Source organism: Brassica oleracea, chromosome C7 (assembly GCF_000695525.1).
Source record: "Brassica oleracea var. oleracea cultivar TO1000 chromosome C7, BOL, whole genome shotgun sequence".
Lineage (NCBI taxonomy): Eukaryota > Viridiplantae > Streptophyta > Magnoliopsida > Brassicales > Brassicaceae > Brassica > Brassica oleracea.
This window is the reverse complement of record NC_027754.1, coordinates 10,968,729-10,991,427: the sequence shown is the minus strand read 5'-3', so window position 1 is coordinate 10,991,427 and position 22,699 is coordinate 10,968,729. Positions and strand designations below refer to the sequence as shown.

The 22,699-nt window shown below is 39.6% G+C and overlaps 3 protein-coding genes across 3 annotated transcripts; all 3 read right to left on the bottom strand.

The window, feature by feature from the left end:
• Positions 1–12,627: 12,627 nt before the first annotated feature.
• On the bottom strand, positions 12,628–14,121 carry LOC106305025. The gene is made up of 4 exons (XM_013741404.1): positions 14,063–14,121; positions 13,699–13,761; positions 13,318–13,618; positions 12,628–13,241 (listed from the first exon to the last, which is right to left on the bottom strand). The coding sequence occupies exons 2-4, from the start codon at positions 13,739–13,741 to the stop codon at positions 12,845–12,847; spliced, it is 741 nt and encodes a 246-aa protein (XP_013596858.1). The 5' UTR covers positions 13,742–13,761; positions 14,063–14,121; the 3' UTR covers positions 12,628–12,844.
• A 3,345-nt stretch (positions 14,122–17,466) lies between these two features.
• LOC106305295 lies at positions 17,467–17,938 on the bottom strand. The gene is made up of 2 exons (XM_013741676.1): positions 17,693–17,938; positions 17,467–17,595 (listed from the first exon to the last, which is right to left on the bottom strand). Exons 1-2 carry the CDS (start codon positions 17,928–17,930, stop codon positions 17,522–17,524), a joined length of 312 nt encoding a protein of 103 aa, XP_013597130.1. The 5' UTR covers positions 17,931–17,938; the 3' UTR covers positions 17,467–17,521.
• Positions 17,939–18,187: 249 nt separating this feature from the next.
• Positions 18,188–19,081, bottom strand: LOC106302567 (glutathione S-transferase T3-like). The gene has a single exon (XM_013739047.1). The coding sequence runs from the start codon at positions 19,079–19,081 to the stop codon at positions 18,188–18,190; it is 894 nt and encodes a 297-aa protein (XP_013594501.1).
• Between the last annotated feature and the right edge of the window lie 3,618 nt (positions 19,082–22,699).

Genomic DNA, 22,699 nt, shown 5'->3' with positions numbered 1-22,699 from the left:
CCGCTAGAGTTTTAGTTCATAACTTGTTTTGTTTTGTTTTATAATAATCATCTCTCTCCAGTTGCTCAAAAAAAAACCTCTCTCTCCTTCTTATACGAGTTTACGAACGCTATCCTTTTTTTATGAACGCCCTTTTCTATCATCATTAGTGTCTTCATATTAGTGTTTTATATTTTATTTTTTAAAACTAAATCTGTTCCGATTCAGGATGAATCGAAACCAATCTTATATTTTTTTATGAACGCCCTTATACGAGTTCATCAAGTCTTCATATTAGTGTCTTATATTTCCCAAGAGATCTGGATACTGGCTATTTATTTGTACATATTGGTGGCCAGTATCACCGGATCTGATAATTGGATTGTATATATTGTTGGCACGGATTTGCAATCCGGTAATTGGGGCGATGATTTGATTGACCACACTCCTGTTAGTTTCATTCTTTTATGTTTGGTCATAAGGCTAGTTTAGTTAACCTCTCTATATCTATTTACGATTACAAATCAAATATTGTGATATATGAATCCGATGTCACGGATCAATCAATTTGATTGTATATATTAGTGGCACGGATCTGCAATCGATAATTGGTGCGATGATTTGGTTGAGCACTCATTTGAGTTTATGATATAGATTTAATATTTTACCTTTTGTTTATAGGCTTAGTTTAGTTTAGTTAATGTGTTACAATTACAAATCTAAGATCGTGATATCTGGATCTGATTTCATGGATCTGTCAATTTGAATATATTAACTAATTTTATGTGTATATTATTATACTTTGTGATATATAAATTGGTTTGTGATATTTTGTTTATTTATTTATTTAAATTTAGTTCCAATTTCATTTGCTAATATTACTTTTTTTTTTTTGATATACTGTTATAAACTTAATACATTATCGACAAAAGAAAATATACACATTTGCGTACATTTTCCAGCCCATTAACAGCCCTAAAGATATATAGTCTTGGGTTTAGGGTTCATTTAATCATTCTACCCTATTCTCCGATTCTTGCTTTTTATTTTACTATTCTATGGAGGGGAATACAGTGGGGATGAGGACCTTCATCAACATGTTGAAGATCATAATCTGGTGGGACATTGAAATCCTTGGAGTCCCTCATGATTTACCTCCGGATCTGGTGTATGAACGGAAGTTGAGAGATGAGGGGTTTGGGGGTGATATTGAAATTAGGAGTCGACTTCGTCTTCTTTACGCCCTCCCAGTCCTGACCGGCCAAGAAGGCAGGACGCAATAAGTCGTGATGGAGTTGAGGAAGCTCTTCGAAAATTCCGTCAGGGTAAAAGGTAGTCGGGAAGAACTCGGCCTCAGAATCATCGTCCTCCGAGGGACCGCCCTCCGCAGGTCGAGCTCTCAGGGTGACCGAGTCAACAGGCATCGCCCCGCTCTGCCCGTCTCTCGAACATTCCATTGCATCTCTCGCAACGACGTTCTCACTTCCTTCTCTCGCGAGTCACGTAGCATCCACGACCAGAAGCCTCTGAGAACGAGATAGATTCACCGTGTCCATCATCGCCGCGCGATGAATCGCCGCGCGATGAATCGCCGCGCGATGAATCGCCGCGCGATGAATCGCCGCGCGATGAATCGCCGCGCGATGAATCGCCGCGCGATGAATCGCCGCGCGATGAATCGCCGCGCGATGAATCGCCGCGCGATGAATCGCCGCGCGATGAATCGCCGCGCGATGAATCGCCGCGCGATGAATCGCCGCGCGATGAATCGCCGCGCGATGAATCGCCGCGCGATGAATCGCCGCGCGATGAATCGCCGCGCGATGAATCGCCGCGCGATGAATCGCCGCGCGATGAATCGCCGCGCGATGAATCGCCGCGCGATGAATCGCCGCGCGATGAATCGCCGCGCGATGAATCGCCGCGCGATGAATCGCCGCGCGATGAATCGCCGCGCGATGAATCGCCGCGCGATGAATCGCCGCGCGATGAATCGCCGCGCGATGAATCGCCGCGCGATGAATCGCCGCGCGATGAATCGCCGCGCGATGAATCGCCGCGCGATGAATCGCCGCGCGATGAATCGCCTCCGGATCTCTGACAAGATCTCCGTCGGGATTCCTTGTCGGATTCGACGCCGCTGCGACTGCCTTCCCCTTCTGCTGCCTCGATAGCCTCTGACCCGACGACATCGCGGAACAGAACGGTGAAGAATGCTTCGAATGAATCTAACAACGCTTAGAGAGATAAAGGAAAGACAGAGAAAGTACCTTTGATCGCGGAGAAAAACTTGAAGAAATGTGAGAGGGTCCGCGTATTTATAAGGAAAAGAGAAGGGGGAAACTCGAGGCGCCATCATTAGGCCTATTCGGGCCTAAATGGGCCTCGAAATCCACCCTAAAAATCCAGCGGACCCTCGCGACGATTCCACTTCTCGACATGTTGTGAAAAGAAGAGACGGGGAAAATCGAGGCGTCATCATTAAGCCTAAATGGGCCTCGAAACTCTCCCAAAGAACCCGGCGGACTCTCGCGACGGTTCGCCTTCTCGTCTTAATTAACCATCGGTTATCCTAAATTCGATTAAACCGACAGTTAATCAGGACGTGTCAGCCAAAATCCGGGTATCTACGATTCAACGATTCCGAGAGAAAGTGTTACCGTAGCCCTTTCTGCGACTCATCGACCAACCGCTCTAACCTCCCGACAGAACTCCTATTCCTTTAAACCCTCGAATTCCAGAATCCATCATGAACTAGACAACCTTTCGTTCACTGATGGACTGGGGGGGCTTACTGTAGGGGATGGATTTAACCACCCCCACAAGGCCCAAGGAATAGGAGGCCTGGCCCGGACTAAATAGAGCGATGGCTCGGATAGTCGGCTTGAAGGGCCAGCTTCTCGGCTTGTCTCTAGAATACCTTTAGTCGATCATCGTCGACTAAAGTGCACTCAGCTCGGTGGCTGCTCGGATGAATACGGGACTCTCGGCCCCGTAGGGAAGGCCCACGAAGACGACATAAGCTAGGTCAAGGATGAAACATTAGGAGGACTATATAAAGAGAAGAGAAGAGAAGTGGATCCGAAATCATTGACTAACACTTGGCGGCTAGATTAGGGTTTTCACATTTGCTTCATCTCGCCGTTAGTTGTACTTGTCCGGTAGCACATCGAGCCACCGGCTTCCTCTCTGTCGCATTCTCTTCATTTCTCTTGTAACCGACTGAACGTTTTCTCCGACCATAAATAAGACGTCTTTGTTAAACCCACATCTTCTTTATTACCGTTTTCCGATCAAACAAAGGAGGTGATATTCGGTGACCATATGATGCATTTCGCGAAGCAATCGTTAAAGGTTTAAACACATATTGCTTCGAGAAACATTTCAAACATTGTAGAAGCATGCTCGACACACTTCTTCGCAGCAGAGTCGGGCTTTGGTTAATGTTTTGTCTTGGGAAGGATACAGTGAAGAGGTTGAGATCATCGATCTCACTGACGAAGAGACAATGGAGGATCAGCACACCATTCCAAGCTCCTTACGTCCACGTGGATAGACATATGTAGTCAAGCTATCAGCTGTAAAATAGCACTTATTGGAAGGCAACTCTATTGGATTTTTTTGCATTTTGATTTATTGAGTCTTAGATCCTTGAGAAAAGATAGTTATTTTTTTTATATGAGCCTTCAAAGGTAGGATCGACCAACTGGATATTTAGTCAGTCGGCTGTGTTTTTTGGTCCAATAGTCGACTACTTAGGGTAGTAGACCGATTGTCGTTCTTAAGTTATAAATACATGAGATTTTCATCATAATCGACACTTTTACAAAAATGAAAACCTTCATGAGTTTGAGTTGTCATTTTTATTTGTTTTCATAGTTTCAAGCTCTACACTTTTGTTTTCTCGAGCCTAAGCACTTCCTACATTCCTTTGTTCAGATATGCAAGGTATTTTCGATATTTAGATAGGATCCGATCGGGTTCGGTTCCCTGATTTTCGGGTTTGTTCTGGGTTGGTTATTCGGGTTCAAATAACCAACTCAAATCTTCTGACTGTATAGGATATCATTAGATTGCTATAATAGGGGTTAGTTATATTATGTGGTTGTATATAGTAGGTTGGGCTAATGAAATAAATAGGTGTAACAACTTTTTTTAAGTAGATTTTTAGAATGATTGTCTTTTAATACTATAAATTTGATCTTTTGGGTATATTTTAAACTTTTCGGGTGATAAATACCTAATTCCGAATCATAAGAATTATTTTTGGTTTTTATGAGTTTTTAAAATTAAAAATGAAACTAGCTTAGAATCAATTGGGGTCAAATCGATTCCTACCCGATTTCTGAATACCTAGGCAATTCAAATAGAAAAGTAAAAGAACCTTGGGATAATATATGAAACCGAACTCATACCCAAGTATAATTTTATATGGGAAAATATTAAACATATTCATTATTTTGGTATTATGGATATATTTTGGTATGGTGTGTATATTTTTCTTTTTCGTATTCTTTTTTTTTCGACAAGGAAAGGCTATTCTATTAGTTAAGCTTGATGTGGTCTAGGTAGCCAAACCGGAATAGAACAACCAATAAAACATAAATCTCTATAGAAAGACCTCGCAGTCTTAGCTAAAAAGTCCGAAATATGGTTTTGCGTTCGTGGGATGTGAGTGATCTTGAAGTCCGGAAAGCATATCTTCAGAGTCTCTATCCTTTCCAATTATGTTGCAAAGCTTGGCCAAGCATGGGGCTCCTTAATCATAGCGATCAAATCTTTGCAGTCCGCCCCAAAACTCTGACATGTTGAATGCTGAAGCTAACTCTCCATCACCCATCGTAGCGCTTCCACTTCTGAATGCAATGCAGACTCTCGTCTCGGGTAATTTCGGGTGCCCATAAGTTGAACCTTCTCCAAACTATCCATCCATACCCATCCACACCCACTAAATTGTGATGAAGATGTCCAAGACCCAAGCTTAAGACTTGGGATTCCTCAATGTTTTGTACTTGTGGAATAGGTGACACCATCTCATTAGCGTTGATCCATGCTTGGGACTCATTTTATGCATAACGAACTAGCTCCAATAGGTCTCTGTCTATTCCCCTAAATAGCTTATCATTTCGGGTCTTCCAAATATACCTGATTATCTAGGGATAAGGGTCCCTGTCTAATCCTGGCTCGACAATGTTGTTCTTTCTTCAGAATAGATAATTCATATTAACATAGACACTCGGCACCAGGAAGATATATGGACTTGTTGGTGTTGCTGATAGGGCCCAAGCTTGTAGGGCTTGTGGGCATTCAAAGATTGCATGAGTGACAGACTCTTCTGGTTCTCCACATCGCGGGCAATAGTTATCACATCTCATATTACGCCGTATCAAATTTCTCGTTACAGCCACATGACCTGTTATCAATTGCCATATAAGATGACAAATTTTTGGAGGCGCTTTTATTTTCCAAGCAAAGGCTTGAGGCTTTGTGATGCTGGACTCCATTACTTCCTTCTCTTCTTCAGCCTTCAATAAGTTCCGAGCTACCCAATATCCAGATTTAACGGTATAATGACCATTTTTAGTGTAGCTCCAATAGAAAGTATCCCGACGATGAGCTAAGCTTATGGCCAAGATTCTTATAAAAGGTATATCCGCAGGGGCAATGTAATCCTCCAGTAATCGAATATCTCATTCCTTCAAATCCTGATCAATAAGGTTGCTGACTCTCATATTCGGGTGCAAAACTTAGGCTGCAGGGTGAGCCGGTCTAGCTGGTGTTGTAGGGATCCAAGGATCCTCCCACACCTTGACCTCATATCTAGAATGTACCTTCTGCCTAATTCCCAATAACAGTAGCTTTCGAGCTGCTGACAAAGATTATTCTCAAAGGAGAACTCATGTTGTAGTACCTTCCCTTTAACACACGAGCCACTAACGAAGCAGGGTATTGAATTAACCTCCATAGTTGTTTTGCTAGTATAGCTAGGTTGAACTCATGGATCATACGGAAACCAATCCCGCCCACCTCCCTTGGTAAAAAGATATTTTCCCATTTGTCCCAATGAATTACTTTCTTTGGGGGACTCAAACTCCACCAGAATTGTGCAATGGCACTTGCGAGGTTTTCACATAACATATGTCGGAAGAGCTAGCAAAATGGATTTAATCAAAACTTCCTTTCCTCCTTTTGAGAGTCATCTACCCGTCCATCCGTTCACTCTATTCATCAATATGACTTTGAGAAATGCAAAGAGTTTACATTTAGATCCGCTAATATCCCCTGGAATTCCTAAGTACGTCCCCATACATCCTCCGTTATGTATTCCAAGCGTATCTTTGATATGTTGTCTAACATTTGCTCCAATCCTCTTACCAAAGAGTTGAGAGGATTTGTCAAAATTGATACATTGACCTGAGGCTTGTCCATATTTCCTGACTACTTTCATCACTTCTTCTCATTCACGGGGCTCCGCCTTACAGAAGAAAAAGCTATCATCATCAAAGAGAAGGTGTGATACCGAGGGATACGCACATGTAACGCGCATACCCTTTATCTTCCCTTAGTTCTCTACATGATTAAGAAGGCTAACGAGCGCTTCCGTGCATAGAATAAAGATGAAAGGAGACAAAGGATCTCCTTGTCGTAGACATCTCCCAGGAACAATATTTCCCCTTGGTTGACCCATTCATAAGAACTCTGTATTTAACCGAAGTGATGCAACGCATAATCCATTCAATCCAAGTTTCCGAAAATCCCATCTTCCGCATAACAGCTTCGATAAACGACCACTCCATCCTATCATACGCCTTACTCATATCCGTCTTAATAGCCATCCTTTTATTACGTCCACTTGGTTTTGTTCTCAGAGCATGAAACATTTCATTGGCAATCATAATATTGACTGAGATATGTCTTCCTGCAACAAAGGCTGGCTGGGTTTCTGAGATCATGTTTGGGAAAACTTTCTTCAATCTCTGGCGTAAGACTTTAGAGATTATCTTGTAGCTAACATTACACAAGCTAATGGGGTGGAACTGAGACATCTGATTCGGTCTGGTTGTCTTCGGGATAAGGCAGATATTTGTATCATTTAATCCACTTGCCATCGATCCTTCAAAAAGGAACTGATTAACCATATGAGTTAAATCTTCCTTTACAATATCCCAAAATTTCTGATAAAACAGAGCTGTCATCCCATCTGGTCATGAATCCTTCTCTGGATGCATAGCAAATAATGCTAATTTTACCTCCCATTCAGTGACCGGAGCTGTAAGATCCACATTGTTTGCCTCAGTAATCGTAGTGGAAACCTCAAAACGTGCTTCCTCAATGTCTTCTGGATTAGAGGATTCAAATATTTGCCTAAAATAACTAGTAGTAATGGCTACCATTCCTTCCTCATCCTCTACAACATTCCCATCTGCATCTAAAAGTTGAGTGATCTTATTCCTCGTTCTCCTTTGCTTCGTCAGAGCATGGCAAAATTTTGTGTTTCTGTCGCCTTCTCTTAACCAAAAGATCCTATTTTTTTGTTTCCAGAACATCTCCTCGGCCTTAAGAGCCTCAGGTAGTTCCTTTAAATCCGCTGATATTTCTTCGGTCGTAGCATCATCATTCGAGTACAGACCCTCGACCTTCTCTTTAAGTTCCTCCACTTGTTTCGCTGAGTTCACATTATGTTGTATCCTCCACTGGCTTAAGGCTTTCCTACAACTCGAAATATGCTCCATAATAGTTGCATCCTGAGGAAGATCTAGAGATTTCCAGCCCTCCAGGATTACTTGCCTTAGTTCCTCATTATCCAGCCAACGTTTATCGAATTTGAATGTTTTCGATATTCTTGTTGGTTTAGTGAGAATATCAGCTAGGATCGGACGATGATCTGATCCCCATAACCTCATATACTTTACAGCCGAATGAGGGAACTTCTCATGCCAATCCTCATTTCCAACAGCTCTATCTATGCGGCATCTAACAGTTGTTCTTCCTGCTCTCTTTCCTACCCAGGATAGCATATTTCCAGTAAATGGGAACTCCAGCATTCCACAGTCACTTAGCACTGCTTAAAAGGTAAGAAAGAGCTGTCAGAACGTTGTCTCCCTCCTTCCTTTTCATTGTCCAGTGATTTCATTAATATCTCATATCATAAACCACGGTCCAGTTCTTGTTGTTGAGAAACGCGTAAGACGTTCCCAAACTCGATTTCTACGTTCTAAAACAGGATCCCCATAAACAAACGTCATAAAAACCTTTATTCCATCAATGACTGCCTCAATGTAAATCATTCTGTTTTTCGAAAATAAAACATTAACTTGAAATTCATCCATAAAAAAAAGAGCTAAACCTCTGCTGAGACTAAGTGGCTCAACAGTAAACAAATGATCAAATCCTAAGTCGGCCTTAATGTTTTGTAACAGCAACCTCATGTTCTTCGTTTCAGAATCGAACACAAGTCCTGGGTAATGCTTCTGACACATCTCCGTAAGGCGTCGAACTGTGAGGTCGTTCCCTATCTCTTGACAGTTCCAATTGATTGTCTTCATGTATGATGTTGGGAGGAATTTTTTGATCCCTCCAAACCATTACCCCTTTGTGTACTGCCTTTCGAACTTTTACCCGGACCAGAGCGGTGCCTCTGTGAGTGTGATGTGTCCCTAGATGAGGATCTGTGAAGCTTTGGAGATCCTCGACGAAGGAACTCCACCTTCTTGCTTTGTAAACCCAAAGGGGCTCTACACTTTCCTCCATGCTTATACGAGGATGATGGTTTCGACCTCTCGAGCAATCCTTTATCATCGCTGTTCCTCGCATCCCTCTTCGTAAGCTTAACGATGTCAGCCTCCATATCCATTAGGTCCTCTCCAAGCAAATCATCTTCATTCTCTCCCTCAACCATATCTGTGTCGTGTGATAGACCATGGATTTGACCCATTTTCATCCATTTTTTATAAGTGTTTTTACTATTTAATATTATATTATAGAGTCCATCTATTATATTTATAAGATCAGGAGTGATTTGGAGATAAGTGATGATTTTGGAGCATTTTGGAGATATTTGGAGCAAGCACCCGAGATGACCATCGAGCTCGACCATCGGTCGATATTGAAGAGGAATAATCGATCGATGTTCATGTCTTGACATCGATCGATAGCGAAGCGCGCAGAAATCCTGTTTGGTCACAGCCGACTTGAAGCCCAAGTCTTCACCATTTTACAAGATTACCCCTGACGAGTTTTAACCTAATTATATAAGTTTTGCCACCATGTTAGAGACAAAGTGTGCTTTCTTATTTATTATTTTCACAGCAAAGGTTTTCTAGGATTTTGATAGATTGGAGAGAAGATCCAAAGTTATAATTTGTGATTGGAACTCCATCAATATCTATTTACTATTCTAATGAAGTTTTCTTACCTAATTGTTGTTATGAATTGCTTGGCCATGTCTGAGTAGTTTCATTGTTAGATTTTAGGGTTTGAATAGGTCAGGAGGGATTAGCCCCAACTATAGATTGATAAGTTGTGATAATTATCATTAGGATTGTTCATTAATGCATGTTTCTAGATTAGCTGCCTAGAACTTGCCCTAGGATTGATAGATAAAAGCGAGAGCTTCATTCTCATCCTGAAAATATTCTAACTGAGCTAAGTTTCTTTCTATGTGTAAGGCGAGAGCTGATCTAGTGAGCTTAGTAAACTACCATTCAACCAGCGCATAAAGCTTAACTAGCAATGTGTCAATCGATATCATTATTTCATAATCGATCGACGGAGCGAATAAACCTTAACTAGCAATGTGTCCCCTTGTTATCCTTAATCATCCATGACTGTTGTTTCTTCTTCTCGTAGGGTGCATAACGTGAGATCTGCCGTGTGGAGGCCGAGTATATCTTCCTATCATAACGACCATGTTCCCCCGGAAACCTATCATTGTACTCATCAGAACGATAATGAGAAACCCTGGCATCTTTCATAAAGCCTCCATCATAATGTCGCTCCCTAGGAGGCGATCTGCTCCAATGGATGTTCCTTTCATGACCGTGATTCTCATACCTGTCATGAGGTTGTTGATGTCACAGCGATGGCTGTCGAGATACATCAGCCATGGGGAGTTGAACTCTAGCAAAGACTCCAGGCCGCTCACCCTGGCTTCTCAAGGTAGGCTCTTTGTTGGACAGTAAGCCATCTCATGAGTAACCACCCCACATGTTTTGCAATGTTTGAAAAGCTTCTCATAATGAATTTGAATGGAGACTTCATCTCCTTCTGGTGATGCTATCTTCCTGATAAAAGTGAGAGGTTTCCTAGTATCAACATCTACAAGCATGTGTCCTGCCTCGAGCTCAATCGTATCAACGTGACCGAGTCTGTTCCCAATGTTTCTAACAGATGTAGCAGAATACCGGTGATCTCAACCCAAAACAGGATGATCCAGGGGTAGTCATCGTGAACCACTGGCTCCCATCGAACAAGCACGTACATGAGAAGTTATAGTGAAACGGCCCTTGACGTAGCACGGACAGGAGATCCTCTTCAGTCGCAACGTTTAAGAGAAACTTTATGTTACCAAGATCGTTAGCCATGATCTTTTCTTGCATCTCCCACTGCGCCGGCATTGTCTGGATCAACTTCTCCACCGATTGCTTCTTAGGGTTAAGAATCTTCCCGATTAGAGAGAGCCGGTAATCGTGAATGGTAGGAGAGTCATCCTGATCTGTTAATTGAATGGGTTCATCATCATTCTCATAATAGATCCCTTTCCCTTTCACGTCAGCCATATGAGCTGAACGTAAATTTGTCGCATGATGAACACCATTCATCGTTAGAATGATTGATTATCAAGCTATCACAATCGTGATTATCAAGCCTTAAGAGTCACGCTAGTAATGATTATCAAGCTATCACAATCGTGATGTCTTTAACGCTCCGATCTATGGCTGAGGGGATGAAAGACCTCCTCTGTAGATCATTATTGATCGGATCGGATCTTCAAATGGTTAGAACGTTGATCAGCAAGCATTCTAATGGAGTTAACGCTTGAATGATCTTGTAACCTCAAGCAAAAGAACGAGAGATTAGATGGAGATCACAATCTCAAAGGAGATCATGATCTGAAATCGCCATTGGGGTCTCCTAGGGTTTCCGCCGTTCAGTCTCATAAATCTGTTTAAAAAGCTTTTCTTTTCGTATTCTAGTGTGTAGATTTTGTAGTCTTTAATTATATTTTCTTGATATTTTAGGAGTATTTCGAGTGATAAATATGAAAAGTTTTTGCTTTTAACAATTTTTAGAATGGACGGAACTTGGGACCTAGAGTCCTAAAGTGATTCATGTCTCCTATTAACCTTGATCGATATACGTTTGAAAATTCTATATATTTTTTACTGCAAAAAAAAAAGAAAAGAAATTTAAAAGTACCTCTTTGTTCTCATAGTTTCTAGAAATTAATATGAAAAAAAAAATTGGTTGTAAGGGAGAAAAAGTGGAGTTCTACAAATTTAAATACATAATATAATAATAATGGGTTTTTGTAGTTTGTAAAATAAAAAATGAACAACACTTTGGAACTGGATTAGGGCATTCAAGTTTGTATAGGCTTCTTTGTATTTATAAAATGAATTGGATCTTTAAAGGTTCATTTGTACATAAGTTCTATGGCATTTCAAAGAAACCTAAAAAAAATTGAACTTTAGAAGATATATGAATTTGGAAAAGACAGTCCATGTTATATTAAATGGTTCGTATCAGTAATAGAATGTCAATGTAAATTAAAATTAAGGGTAATAAAGGTCGACAAGGCGTTTTCATATAGAACCAACCATTTGATGAACAATGATCTAAAGTCTGAACCAATAGAGAAAACAGAAGAGGAGAAAGAGATATAGACAGGTTATCATTGGAAGGTGTACACTCTTCTACTCATTCTAGAGTAAGAATACTATTTTTGGGTTTTATTGTTAAGACATGAACTTTAATTTTAATTTGCTCTTTGATGTATCAGAATGGAGATGTGTCATGTAGCAATGGGAAGCATGACTTCGTACTTGATGAAGAAGTTGGTCTAAAATGCCGCTACTGTTCTTACGTCTCCGTCGAGATCAGAGATGTCTCGCCTACTATGGTAACATTTTTTGTGCTAAAAAATTGTACCATACTTGGTGATATTGTTTTCAGTTCTTAACATGTTCTTTCCTATGCATTGTGCAGGACAAGTATCGTGCTAATATTAGTGACAAGAAGACATGCAGTGACAAAAAGGGTAGAACTTTATTTGACAGTCTTGATTTTGAAGCTTCAGACCACAGCAGAGATATGGAGTCTTTGAAAAATACACAAGGAACATTTTGGGAATACATCCCTGGCATCAAAAATACTCTGTACCCACACCAACAAGAAGGCTTTTAATTTATGTGGAAGAACTTAGCTGGGACAACAAAACTCGACGAGCGGAAACGGTCAGTAGGAAAAGAAAGTTGCGGATGCATTATCTCGCACTCGCCTGGAACTGGTAAGACGCGTTTGATCATCGTGTTTGCTCAGTCATACCTAGAACAGTTTCGAGAGAGCCATCCTGTGGTCATAGCTCCTGCAAGTTTAATGCTTACTTGGGAAGAAGAGTTCAAAAAACGGAACTCAAACATTCCGTTTTATAACATGAGTAGTCAAGATTTCTCAGGGCAAGAGAACCAATCAGCTGTCTGACTTCTAAAGGGAAAACATGCAACTTAGGAGAAACAAGGATTCTGCTATAGTTTTTAAAAACTAGAAACTTTGGGTTTTGGCCATAAGTAGGCTAGAAATGGAAAATCAATGTTCACTAGACTCGTGACTGACTCGTCGTGACTGACTCATCGTGGTAATAGATCTATGTTGTCTTGATCGTGAGCTTAATCTGCATCTGAATTGTGAGCTCCAAACCATGGTCTTCATTGACTGGATCATCTTCTTCATTCACCGAACCTTGTTCCTCTTCACCCTGACTCTCGTTTTCCACAGGTTCAACCGAATCAACTGAAAGCTCCTCCTCGTTGACTGGATCCGCTTCTTCATTCTCCAAACCTTGTTGTTCCTCTTCGCCCTGAGTCTCGTCTTCCACAGGTTGAATGGAATCGTCTGAAAGCTCGTCTTCAGTGACTGGAACCTCTTCTTGACTCTCCGACCTCTCACTCACTTCATTGTCATCTTCACCCGAATCATCATCTGAAAAAGGCTCTGTGCCGACGTTATGCCTCATGTAATGGGCAATGACATAATGGCCATACCTGTAACAGTGAGACAAGAATTATTTAGACTTGAGTAAATGAAATTTAAACAAAAAGAAAGCTCCTATTAACTTACACATTAAGAGGGTTGGGTTTGTACACCTGTCGCTCAAAGGTATCTCCTGGAACACCACTAGCGGATCCTAGGTCGATTCTGGAAAGATCAAACCTCAGAGGAGTCTCTTCTCTCGTCTTTCTACGAGACACAAGAGGCCATTCGTGATCATCGAGTTGACTGGTTCTCACGAACCTATACAGGCCACTAGCAAAATCGGTCACTGGTTCGTCTGAAATCGGCAGATCTTGAAGCGAAATCTTTTGCACATCATTTAGGCCTAGCCATTCAGATATGGATCTTTCAAGAATCTCCTCAACATCTGAAATCAACGAAAACAACCAAATATTAAGCCGCGAGCAACAGATTGAATTGGAGAAACAAATTAATTGCAGTAACTACCAGGAAACTCGTGGGCAATATCTTGAAGATTGACGGTAGGCATATCTATGGAAGGATCTAAACCTGCACAAGAACAATTAACCATCTATCACAAATTTCTTTCTCAGCTCGTCGTTACCTAAATAAATTCAAAACTATTTTGGAAGTTCCAAGGAACAATAATAGAACTATAATTCCACAGAAACAGCTTAAACAACAAATCCTTCTCTTATCCGCTAAGAACCAACACCATCAGAGATAACTCGAGTGTGACTCGCGTACTTCACTCGCAAGAAGAACATTAATTCAACAATTCTACATAAACAGCTTCAAATTAAAGATAATGGGAATAGGTTTTCGATTTAACACCAAATCCTCCTCTTACCTGCAACACAATCAGAGAATCTTCACTCTTCAGAAAGACGATCAAAAGGAACGATGAATGAATCGCGTCTCTCGCCAGCTTCCTCTTATAAGATTCAAACAGAATGATCTCGACCCTCCATTTTCATTTAATCTTAACCCTACACGTGTCCGTTATATTATAAACGCGCTCCTTTCATTTGTTTTGTATTTTCCGGGTGTTAAACTTGGTCTCTTCCCGCGTAGGGCAGGTTATAGGTAATTTTAAAAAAATTTAGTAAGTTATTTTTATTTTATACGTTTTTATTTTATTTTATGAAATCAAGAGAATGTTTTGAAAAACTGTACTATGTCGACTTTGAAAAATAATGTTTATATAATGTTTCCGACAAAAAAAAAAAAAAAAAAAAAGGTTTATATATCACCATGAACTAACGTTTCTACATTTTGATATATATTTTTAGATTTTTAAGAAATCAGCTTATCTAATCTCGAGACACTTAATCCAACCTCAAAATACTCATTTTTGGTTTATGGAAAGATCTGCGATCTTTGTGATGAAGTCAACCCCATCACATTGTAAAACTTGAGCACATTCTTGTATTTTCCAGAGGCTAACTTGTAAGTCCTTTTGTGGAACATAGACAAATACGAGAGAAACAATGTTACATAATTACATGAAGTTGATTTTTTTAAAAAGAAAGATATCTAAGTGAACACCATATATCAAATCTAAAAGAATTTAAATGTATGTAAATTACCACAAAAACCATGTTGTCCCCACTTATTTTTTTTTCCACATTTATCTGGGCATTTTGCTTTGCATATGGATATTCTTGACATTAATAATATTCCATAGAATTTCAAATTGGAAGAAAAAATGGAAGCCAAAGTTACAAAAACGAGGTTTAATAAGTAAATCATTACACGCCAACAAAATACAGAGAAGAGTGGGTATGTGATCAAAATAAAAGGACAAACAAGTAGAAAATCGTACAGAGGAACTTTTTCATGGTATTGTGCTAAATGTGTTAAACCCACATCTTCTTTATTACCGTTTTCCGATCAAACAAAGGAGGTGATATTCGGTGACCATATGATGCATTTCGCGAAGCAATCGTTAAAGGTTTAAACACATATTGCTTCGAGAAACATTTCAAACATTGTAGAAGCATGCTCGACACACTTCTTCGCAGCAGAGTCGGGCTTTGGTTAATGTTTTGTCTTGGGAAGGATACAGTGAAGAGGTTGAGATCATCGATCTCACTGACGAAGAGACAATGGAGGATCAGCACACCATTCCAAGCTCCTTACGTCCATGTGGATAGACATACATAGTCAAGCTATCAGCTGTAAAATAGCACTTATTGGAAGGCAACTCTATTGGATTTTTTTGCATTTTGATTTATTGAGTCTTAGAGTATCGGTATTGGTGGGACTTAACCCACAAGCCCTTAGCATTTTTTATTAAGGTTATATGTTAAGGAACCTAAGCTAAGGACATTAAACAATTTGGTAGATTATTAGTGGGACTTTTCTGGTCCCTTAGGTTATTATTTAATTAATTTATTATTTTCATAATGTATAACATATAAAAAGAAGTTGTAAATGAAATATATTTTTAAAACGTTTAACATTAAAATTGAAATCTTAAGAAAATTACAAAGTTGTAAAATAGAAATACGAAACATCATAATTATAAAAAAAACACACAAACATTTATTTCAATACAAATAGAAACTTATAAATTATATGTTATGGGTAAGATGTCCAAATTTAGTCCAAATATTTTCAATCAAATCATTTTTTAAATGCTCATTGACTTGTCTATTTCGAACGCTCGTTCGACGATCAATTGTACTCACGATAGGTGAAGGTATATTGACGGAAAATGTAGCCACATCTTCTCTTTCTTCAAATTCACGACCGTTGTCCTGAGTTCCTGATGATCGTTCATCTTCGACAATATGATACCTGCTCTCATAATATTTCCTATTTTTTCTTTATCCCAAATATTAGATGGATTTCTAACAACGGCAAACCTAGCTTGTAGGACTCCGAATGCACGCTCGACATCTTTTCGCACAGCTTCTTGGGTTTGAGCAAATAATGAATGCTTCTGACCTTGTGGTAGTCGGATAGATTGAATAAAAGTAGCCCATTTCGGATAAATACCGTCCGTGAGATAATATGCCAAATTGTATGGATTACCATTAACATGGAAGTTAACTTGTGTCATCCTTGGAAACCCACGTTGTTCTCCAATATATAGTAGTCTTTGCAGATCCTCCGGTGTGGGACGTCTTAGGTATTCATCGCCAAACAAGTCGATTATTCCCGCGGCAAAATTGTGCAAACTTCTTCGAGATGTTGTTTCTCCAATTCGGACATATTCGTCAACTGTGTCAGACCCACCACCATACGCCAATTGACGAATTGATGCGGTACATTTTTGCAGCGGAGTTAGACTCGACCGTCCGGTTGCATCTACTCTGGGTTGAAAATACTCAACTTTTGTAGACAGACGATGCACAATACGCAAGAATAATGCCTTGTTCATTCGAAACCGTCGCCGGAATATATTGTGCGGGTATGTTGGAGTCTCGCTAAAATAATCATTCCAGAGCTTCTGATGGCCTTCCTCCCGGTGTCTCTCGATAAAAACTCGTGTTTTTCGCTCTTTTGGTTGTGGATTGAAATCAATATATTCTTCACATAAATCTTCAAATATGTCATCTAATTCATCATCATTATCTTTGTGGTAATCATAATGTGAAGAAGAAGCCATAGAAAATTTTAACAAAAGATAAAAAAAGTGTTTAGAAATATAGGGAAGATGAGAGAAGAAGTCTCAAATACTTATATGATAAAGAAGAAGTCGCTACGAATCCTCCCGTGAATGAATAATGATATTAACTCTTTAGTACATCTTGTGACTTATTGGTAGAAAGCAAAATAAACATGTGACTTATCAACTCACTTATTGGTACAAAGAATCTCAACTTGTGACTTATGGTTATAAATGAAATAAACATGTGTTAGCCATTCTATTTGGTCACGAGCACAAATAAACTATCTTATGAGTTGGTTTACAAATGAGTTATGTTACAAATAAGAAACTCGATCATGTTAGTTATTGGCAGCCATTCTATTTGAGCACAAATAAACAAACTTATGCGTTATATTAAAGAGTACAAAACCATATCCGTTACATCCGGTAAAAACCCAAACCATGCCGGTTAGAGAAGTTAAAATTATCCAAACATAACCACCAAGCCTATTACAACAACAAGAACAACTATGCCTATTACAAAGCACTCAAACCCCTTCATCATACATGATTTATCCTTAGCCATATCACCAACCATCTTCTCTAGGTTTCGTAGCTTCTCCTCAGTGTCATAGTCAGTTAAAAGGGTTAGGCTTTCTACCTTTTCAGCCAGCTGAAACACATGTACATCTCTGGCTCTCATCTCATCCATCACCGCGTCATCCCACCATTTGAAAATATGGCAATCGCCGTCGTCCTTGTTCGCACAAGTGTAATATCTTCTCCCTGTTTAACATACGCAAAAACTCGCTAAGCACATACATAAACTAGCACAAGCCTTCTTCACAGGCTAAGTAATTAAGCAACTACCATAGCACATACCTTGATCATTCCTAGTGTTAGACGTTGCAAGCACTGGGTGAGCACCACAATAGCAGACCTGCGGGAAACCAAACTCTACCTCCGGTTGCAGGGGGTAGTGAACCTGTGAACAACGTTCCAAGCTTAACTCAGCTTGGTCGCGTCGTATGAGATCCTCCGTCTCGCTGTAGTCGCTGTCGTCATTGTTTCCAAATAAAGGCTCGTCTTCTGATGGCTGCGAGTAGCTGTAACGTCCCATTTTTTACCTAACCTGCAGACATTGTCGAGCCATACTAGTTAGAAACATAGAACATGAAACACAAACATTGAAAGAAAATCAGAAACAGATAAATATATAGATACACAATAACACAAACATTGAAAGAAAATCATTCATTTAACGAAACCGGAAATACATAGACCAAACACAAAGATAGAGCAAACACAAACATAGAGCAATCCTAAAAATTAAAGTGACGACATACAAGAACATGAAACAAGAACATCTAAATTTTTTCAGAATAACTCGGCTAGGAGCTTATTCTTCGCAGATTCTTCCCTCTCAGTCAATGGAACAGGCTTGGTGAGGAGAGTGTCTAGTATTGCTAGCCTTGACAGTCTCTCCTTCCTCACCAAATCGTCCTTCTTCATTTCCCAAACTGTTGCAATCTCAGCGACGGACTTCCCTTTACCCGTATTTCTTTTAGCCTTAGCAGCCTTGACACCTTCGGGCCTGCTCTCAACATCAACGAAGCCTTCGTTGGTAGAAGTTTGGGAATCTGTCTGCACATTCTTCCTCTTTGAAACGCCACCAGCTTTGGGTGTGTTAAGGCTGATCCACTTCTGTTCAAACCTCAACACACACCAAGCATGTTCAAGTGTGAACTTGTGCTCTTGATCAGAGAAGAAAATTTCATGCGCCTTCTTCAGAACGTCTGTGTCAGACTCACCACTGCTAATTTGGCGCTGAGCTGCCGAGTATGCGCCACAGAACTTGTTAACATCATCATTGATTCTGTGCCACCTCTTCTTGCAACAACCTTGCTCTCTCAGACCATCCTCTCTTCCATGGACACTCTCTGCATAATACTTACCAACCCGTATCCAGAAGGCCCCCGACCTCTGCTCATTTGCAACAATCGAATCCTTCGAAGTGTTGAGCCACCCACTGATCAGCACCTCGTCATCTGCAGGGGTCCACTTGCGTCTTACAGGACGGGCAGCTTGTGCGTCTACTGGTGCGTCTTCAGATTGCTGAGAACTGAAAGCCGGAAATGTATCGGATTCTGCAAAGTTGACACTAGAATGAAAACTTCCATAAGGGAAGTTTTCATGATAAATGCTTCCTTGTTGACTGTGAAGCAGTCCTACGTAGCTAGCGGACTTACTAGGAACATTGCTTGGATCCATAGAAGAGAGAAAGATAAGAGATAGAATGGAGAAAGAGTTATGAGATAGAAGAGTTAAGAGAATAGATTTTATAGGCTGAAGTGAAGTCTAGAAACTCATAATGGTGAACTCCCAACAAGAAATGTCAAATCCTAACTTATTACACCAAAAAAAGCTATCAACTTTCGTAACAACATCATTAATGTAATCGGATTTTGTTAAAAACATACTGTATACAATGTAACTAAGCAGAAAGCAAGTCAGTGTCTTTAATATACAACTACCACAGACCACTTGTAAAAAAAAACAAGAGACAACTTGAAAGATGAAGTATAGAACCTACTTTTATTATTATATGGACTATTAAGTAAACGATTTCACAAATATGATCTATGAACTATGGCTAGCCGGAGACGCAAAACCAGTTATAGGATGCAAAGCATCGAAACTAAACTATCAAACAGTTCTTTCATGTTGCTAAAATCAGTTACTGGTTTGTTATACATTTGTTAACAATCAAACAAGCAACAACCAAACTCAACGGTTCAATCTAAACGAAACAATCAAACAAGCTACAATGAAAACAATGGTTCAATCTATACTAAACAATCAAACAAGCTACAAGGACTATAATGGTTCAGTCTATACGAAACAATCAAACAAGCTACAACGACTACAATGGTTCAATCTATACAAAACAATCAATCAAGCTACAACGAAAACAATCACACAATCCAACCATTTAAATCTTTACAAATCTATACGAAACTATGTAACATTTGCGAACCCTAGAATCTGTACAATTATTCTCGAACAACATAGAATCTATACCACAGACTATTCGCATGCAATTTCAGATGGGAGTTGAAGAAAATACCTTGGTAGCGGCTGTGGATTGAGCTCGGGTCGAGATTCAGAGGATTTGGGGAAGATGAGACCGTTCTTACAAGACCGGAAGCAAACGGAAGTCGATGGAGCTCGGAATCTCGATCTGGGGATCAAACGCCAACGGAAGAAGCGACCTCTCGTTTTGGTGAGTTGGGCTTTCGATTGAGGAGATACGCAGACTGAACCTCCGGTGAAAGAGAGATCGATCTTCCGATCTGAGGATATCAACTTTTCGCCTTCGTGATTTCGTATTTCAATTTCTCTTTCAGAATGAGATTGACGCGAAGACACCGACAATTTCGACGATTTGCTCTCCCAATCTCGAGCTGACACGTTGCCTCACGAGACGAGCCCGAAATCCCTTATTTTAGGCCCGTTCCACTTAATTTCTTTTCTTTTTTATTTATTTTTGACCCATACTTCTTAAGGGACGGGCCTTAAGGGACCGCGATGTTGATGCCCTTAGATCCTTGAGAAACGATAGTTATTTTTTTTATATGAGCCTTCAAAGGTAGGATCGACCGACTGGATATTTAGTCAGTCGGCTGTGTTTTTTGGTCCAACAGTCAACTACTTAGGGTAGTAGACCGATTGTCGTTCTTAAGTTATAAATACATGAGAGTTTCATCATAATCGCCACTTTTACAAAAATGAAAACCTTCATGAGTTTGAGTTGTCATTTTTGTTTGTTTTCATAATTTCAAGCTTCTACACTTTTGTTTTCTCGAGCCTAAGCAATTCCTACATTCCTTTGTTCAGATATGCAAGGTATTTTCGATATTTAGATAGGATCCGATCGGGTTCGGTTCCCTGATTTTCGGGTTTGTTCTGGGTTGGTTATTCGGGTTCAAATAACCAACTCAAATCTTCTGACTGTATAGGATATCATTAGATTGCTATAATAGGGGTTAGTTATATTATGTGGTTGTATATAGTAGGTTGGGCTAATGAAATAAATAGGTGTAACAACTTTTTTTAAGTAGATTTTTAGAATGATTGCCTTTTAATACTATAAATTTGATCTTTTGGGTATATTTTAGAGATGCTTAGTGATACAAACTTAAAAATAAAATTGCTTTAAGCATCTTTTTGGGAAAACAATATCACCAAGTATGGCTTTTAGAGATGCTTACTGATACAAACTTAAAAATAAAGTTGCTTTTAGAGATGCTTTAAGCACCTCACTAGATACATCATTATATTTTCATTTTATCCGGATTTAAAAATCCAAACCAGAAGCGATCCAAAAACAATCGAACCGAAATCGCAGAATATTTGAAAGTACCTAGTTGGGTCTAAAATCCTTATACCCAAAAAACTAACACAAATAGACCCAAACCCGAAAATAACTGCCTGAATAGACCTAATTCGATAAGAACTGATTTATACTCAATTTAAAAATATAAATATCCAAAACATAAAAAAATTCAAACTAAAAATTTTGAAGTACCTAGTTGGGTTCAAATGTCTATAGAACCTGAAGGATCTGGAACCGAAAGGAACCGAAAACCCGATACAAAAACTTGAACGCCCATGCCTAATATTTACAACCACAATAAAGATATGATAAATATTAATTTTTTTAAAAATTAAATAAATATGAAAATATTTATAGTAAGATATATATATATAATCTCTGGTAAGAATAATAAGACATAAATAGTGAAAATTAATATCATTTTAGTTGGAAATAAACTAAAAATCTTTTAATTTTTATTGAATTTGAAATATTTTTATTGGTTATTTACTTACTCATCCACCTGTAGAGCTGGTTCAACTTCAACCCTAGTTATTATTATTTATTTTTTTTTTACGTCAAACGGCCATTCTATTACTCAAACTTGAGGTGGTCTGGATAACCAGACCGGAATAGAACAACCAATAAAAAGTAACTCCCTACGAAAAGTTCTTGCAGTCTTAGCTAAAAAATCAGAGAACAGGTTGTGCGCTCGTGGCACATGGACGATCTTGAAGTCCGGGAAACAAATCTGCAGCGTCTCTATCTTCTCCAATTCTGTCGCGAAGCTTGGCCACTCCTGAGGTTCCTTTATCATTGCGATCAGCTCTTTGCAATCTGTTCCAAAGCTCTGGCACGGTGAGTGTTGAAGCATATTCTCCATCGCCCATCGCAATGCTTCTACCTCGGAGTGCAGTGCTGATTTACATCGAGTGAAATTTCGTGTTCCCATAAGTTGCACGTTTTCCGCGCTGCCAATCCAGACTCATCCACATCCACTAAATCTGTCAGAAGCTGTCCACGATCCATCTAACAGGCAAATACTACCCAAACTTAAGGCTTGGTTCACCTCATTACTGTTGGCCTGACCTACTGGTGCAATCATCTCATTTGCATTAAACCATGCTTGACACTCACTTTCTGCATGTCGAACTAGCTCTAAAGGATCTCTATCTATACCCCTGAAAAGTTTATCATTACGAGCCTTCCAAATATATTATATTATCCAAGGATAAGGATCTCTATCTTGGTCTGGCTCTATGATAACATTCTTCCTCTAGAATAGATAATCCATGTTTGTGTAGATGCTCTGCAGTGGAAATATCCCTGGACTTGTAGGAGTTGCGGATAAGGACCATACTTGGAGAGCTGGTGGACATTCAAATATTGCATGAGTTACAGATTCTTCTGTTTCTCCACACCTCGGGCAATAATTATCACACCTCATATTCCGCCTTACTAAATTCCTCGTCACTGCCACCTGACCCGTTATCAATTGCCAAATAAGATGACAC

Excerpts from the sequence above, each read along its gene's own strand:
- LOC106305295 (XM_013741676.1), bottom strand. The coding sequence starts at position 17,930 with ATGGGACGTTACAGCTACTCGCAGCCATCAGAAGACGAGCCTTTATTT. Across the intron at positions 17,596-17,692 it reads TAACACTAGGAATGATCAAG|GAGAAGATATTACACTTGTG; the intron begins GTATGTGCTATG and ends ATGTTAAACAGG.
- LOC106302567 (XM_013739047.1), bottom strand. The coding sequence starts at position 19,081 with ATGGATCCAAGCAATGTTCCTAGTAAGTCCGCTAGCTACGTAGGACTG.
- LOC106305025 (XM_013741404.1), bottom strand. The coding sequence starts at position 13,741 with ATGCCTACCGTCAATCTTCAAGATATTGCCCACGAGTTTCCTG. Across the intron at positions 13,619-13,698 it reads TATTGCCCACGAGTTTCCTG|ATGTTGAGGAGATTCTTGAA; the intron begins GTAGTTACTGCA and ends CGTTGATTTCAG. Across the intron at positions 13,242-13,317 it reads AAACCCAACCCTCTTAATGT|GTATGGCCATTATGTCATTG; the intron begins GTAAGTTAATAG and ends TCACTGTTACAG.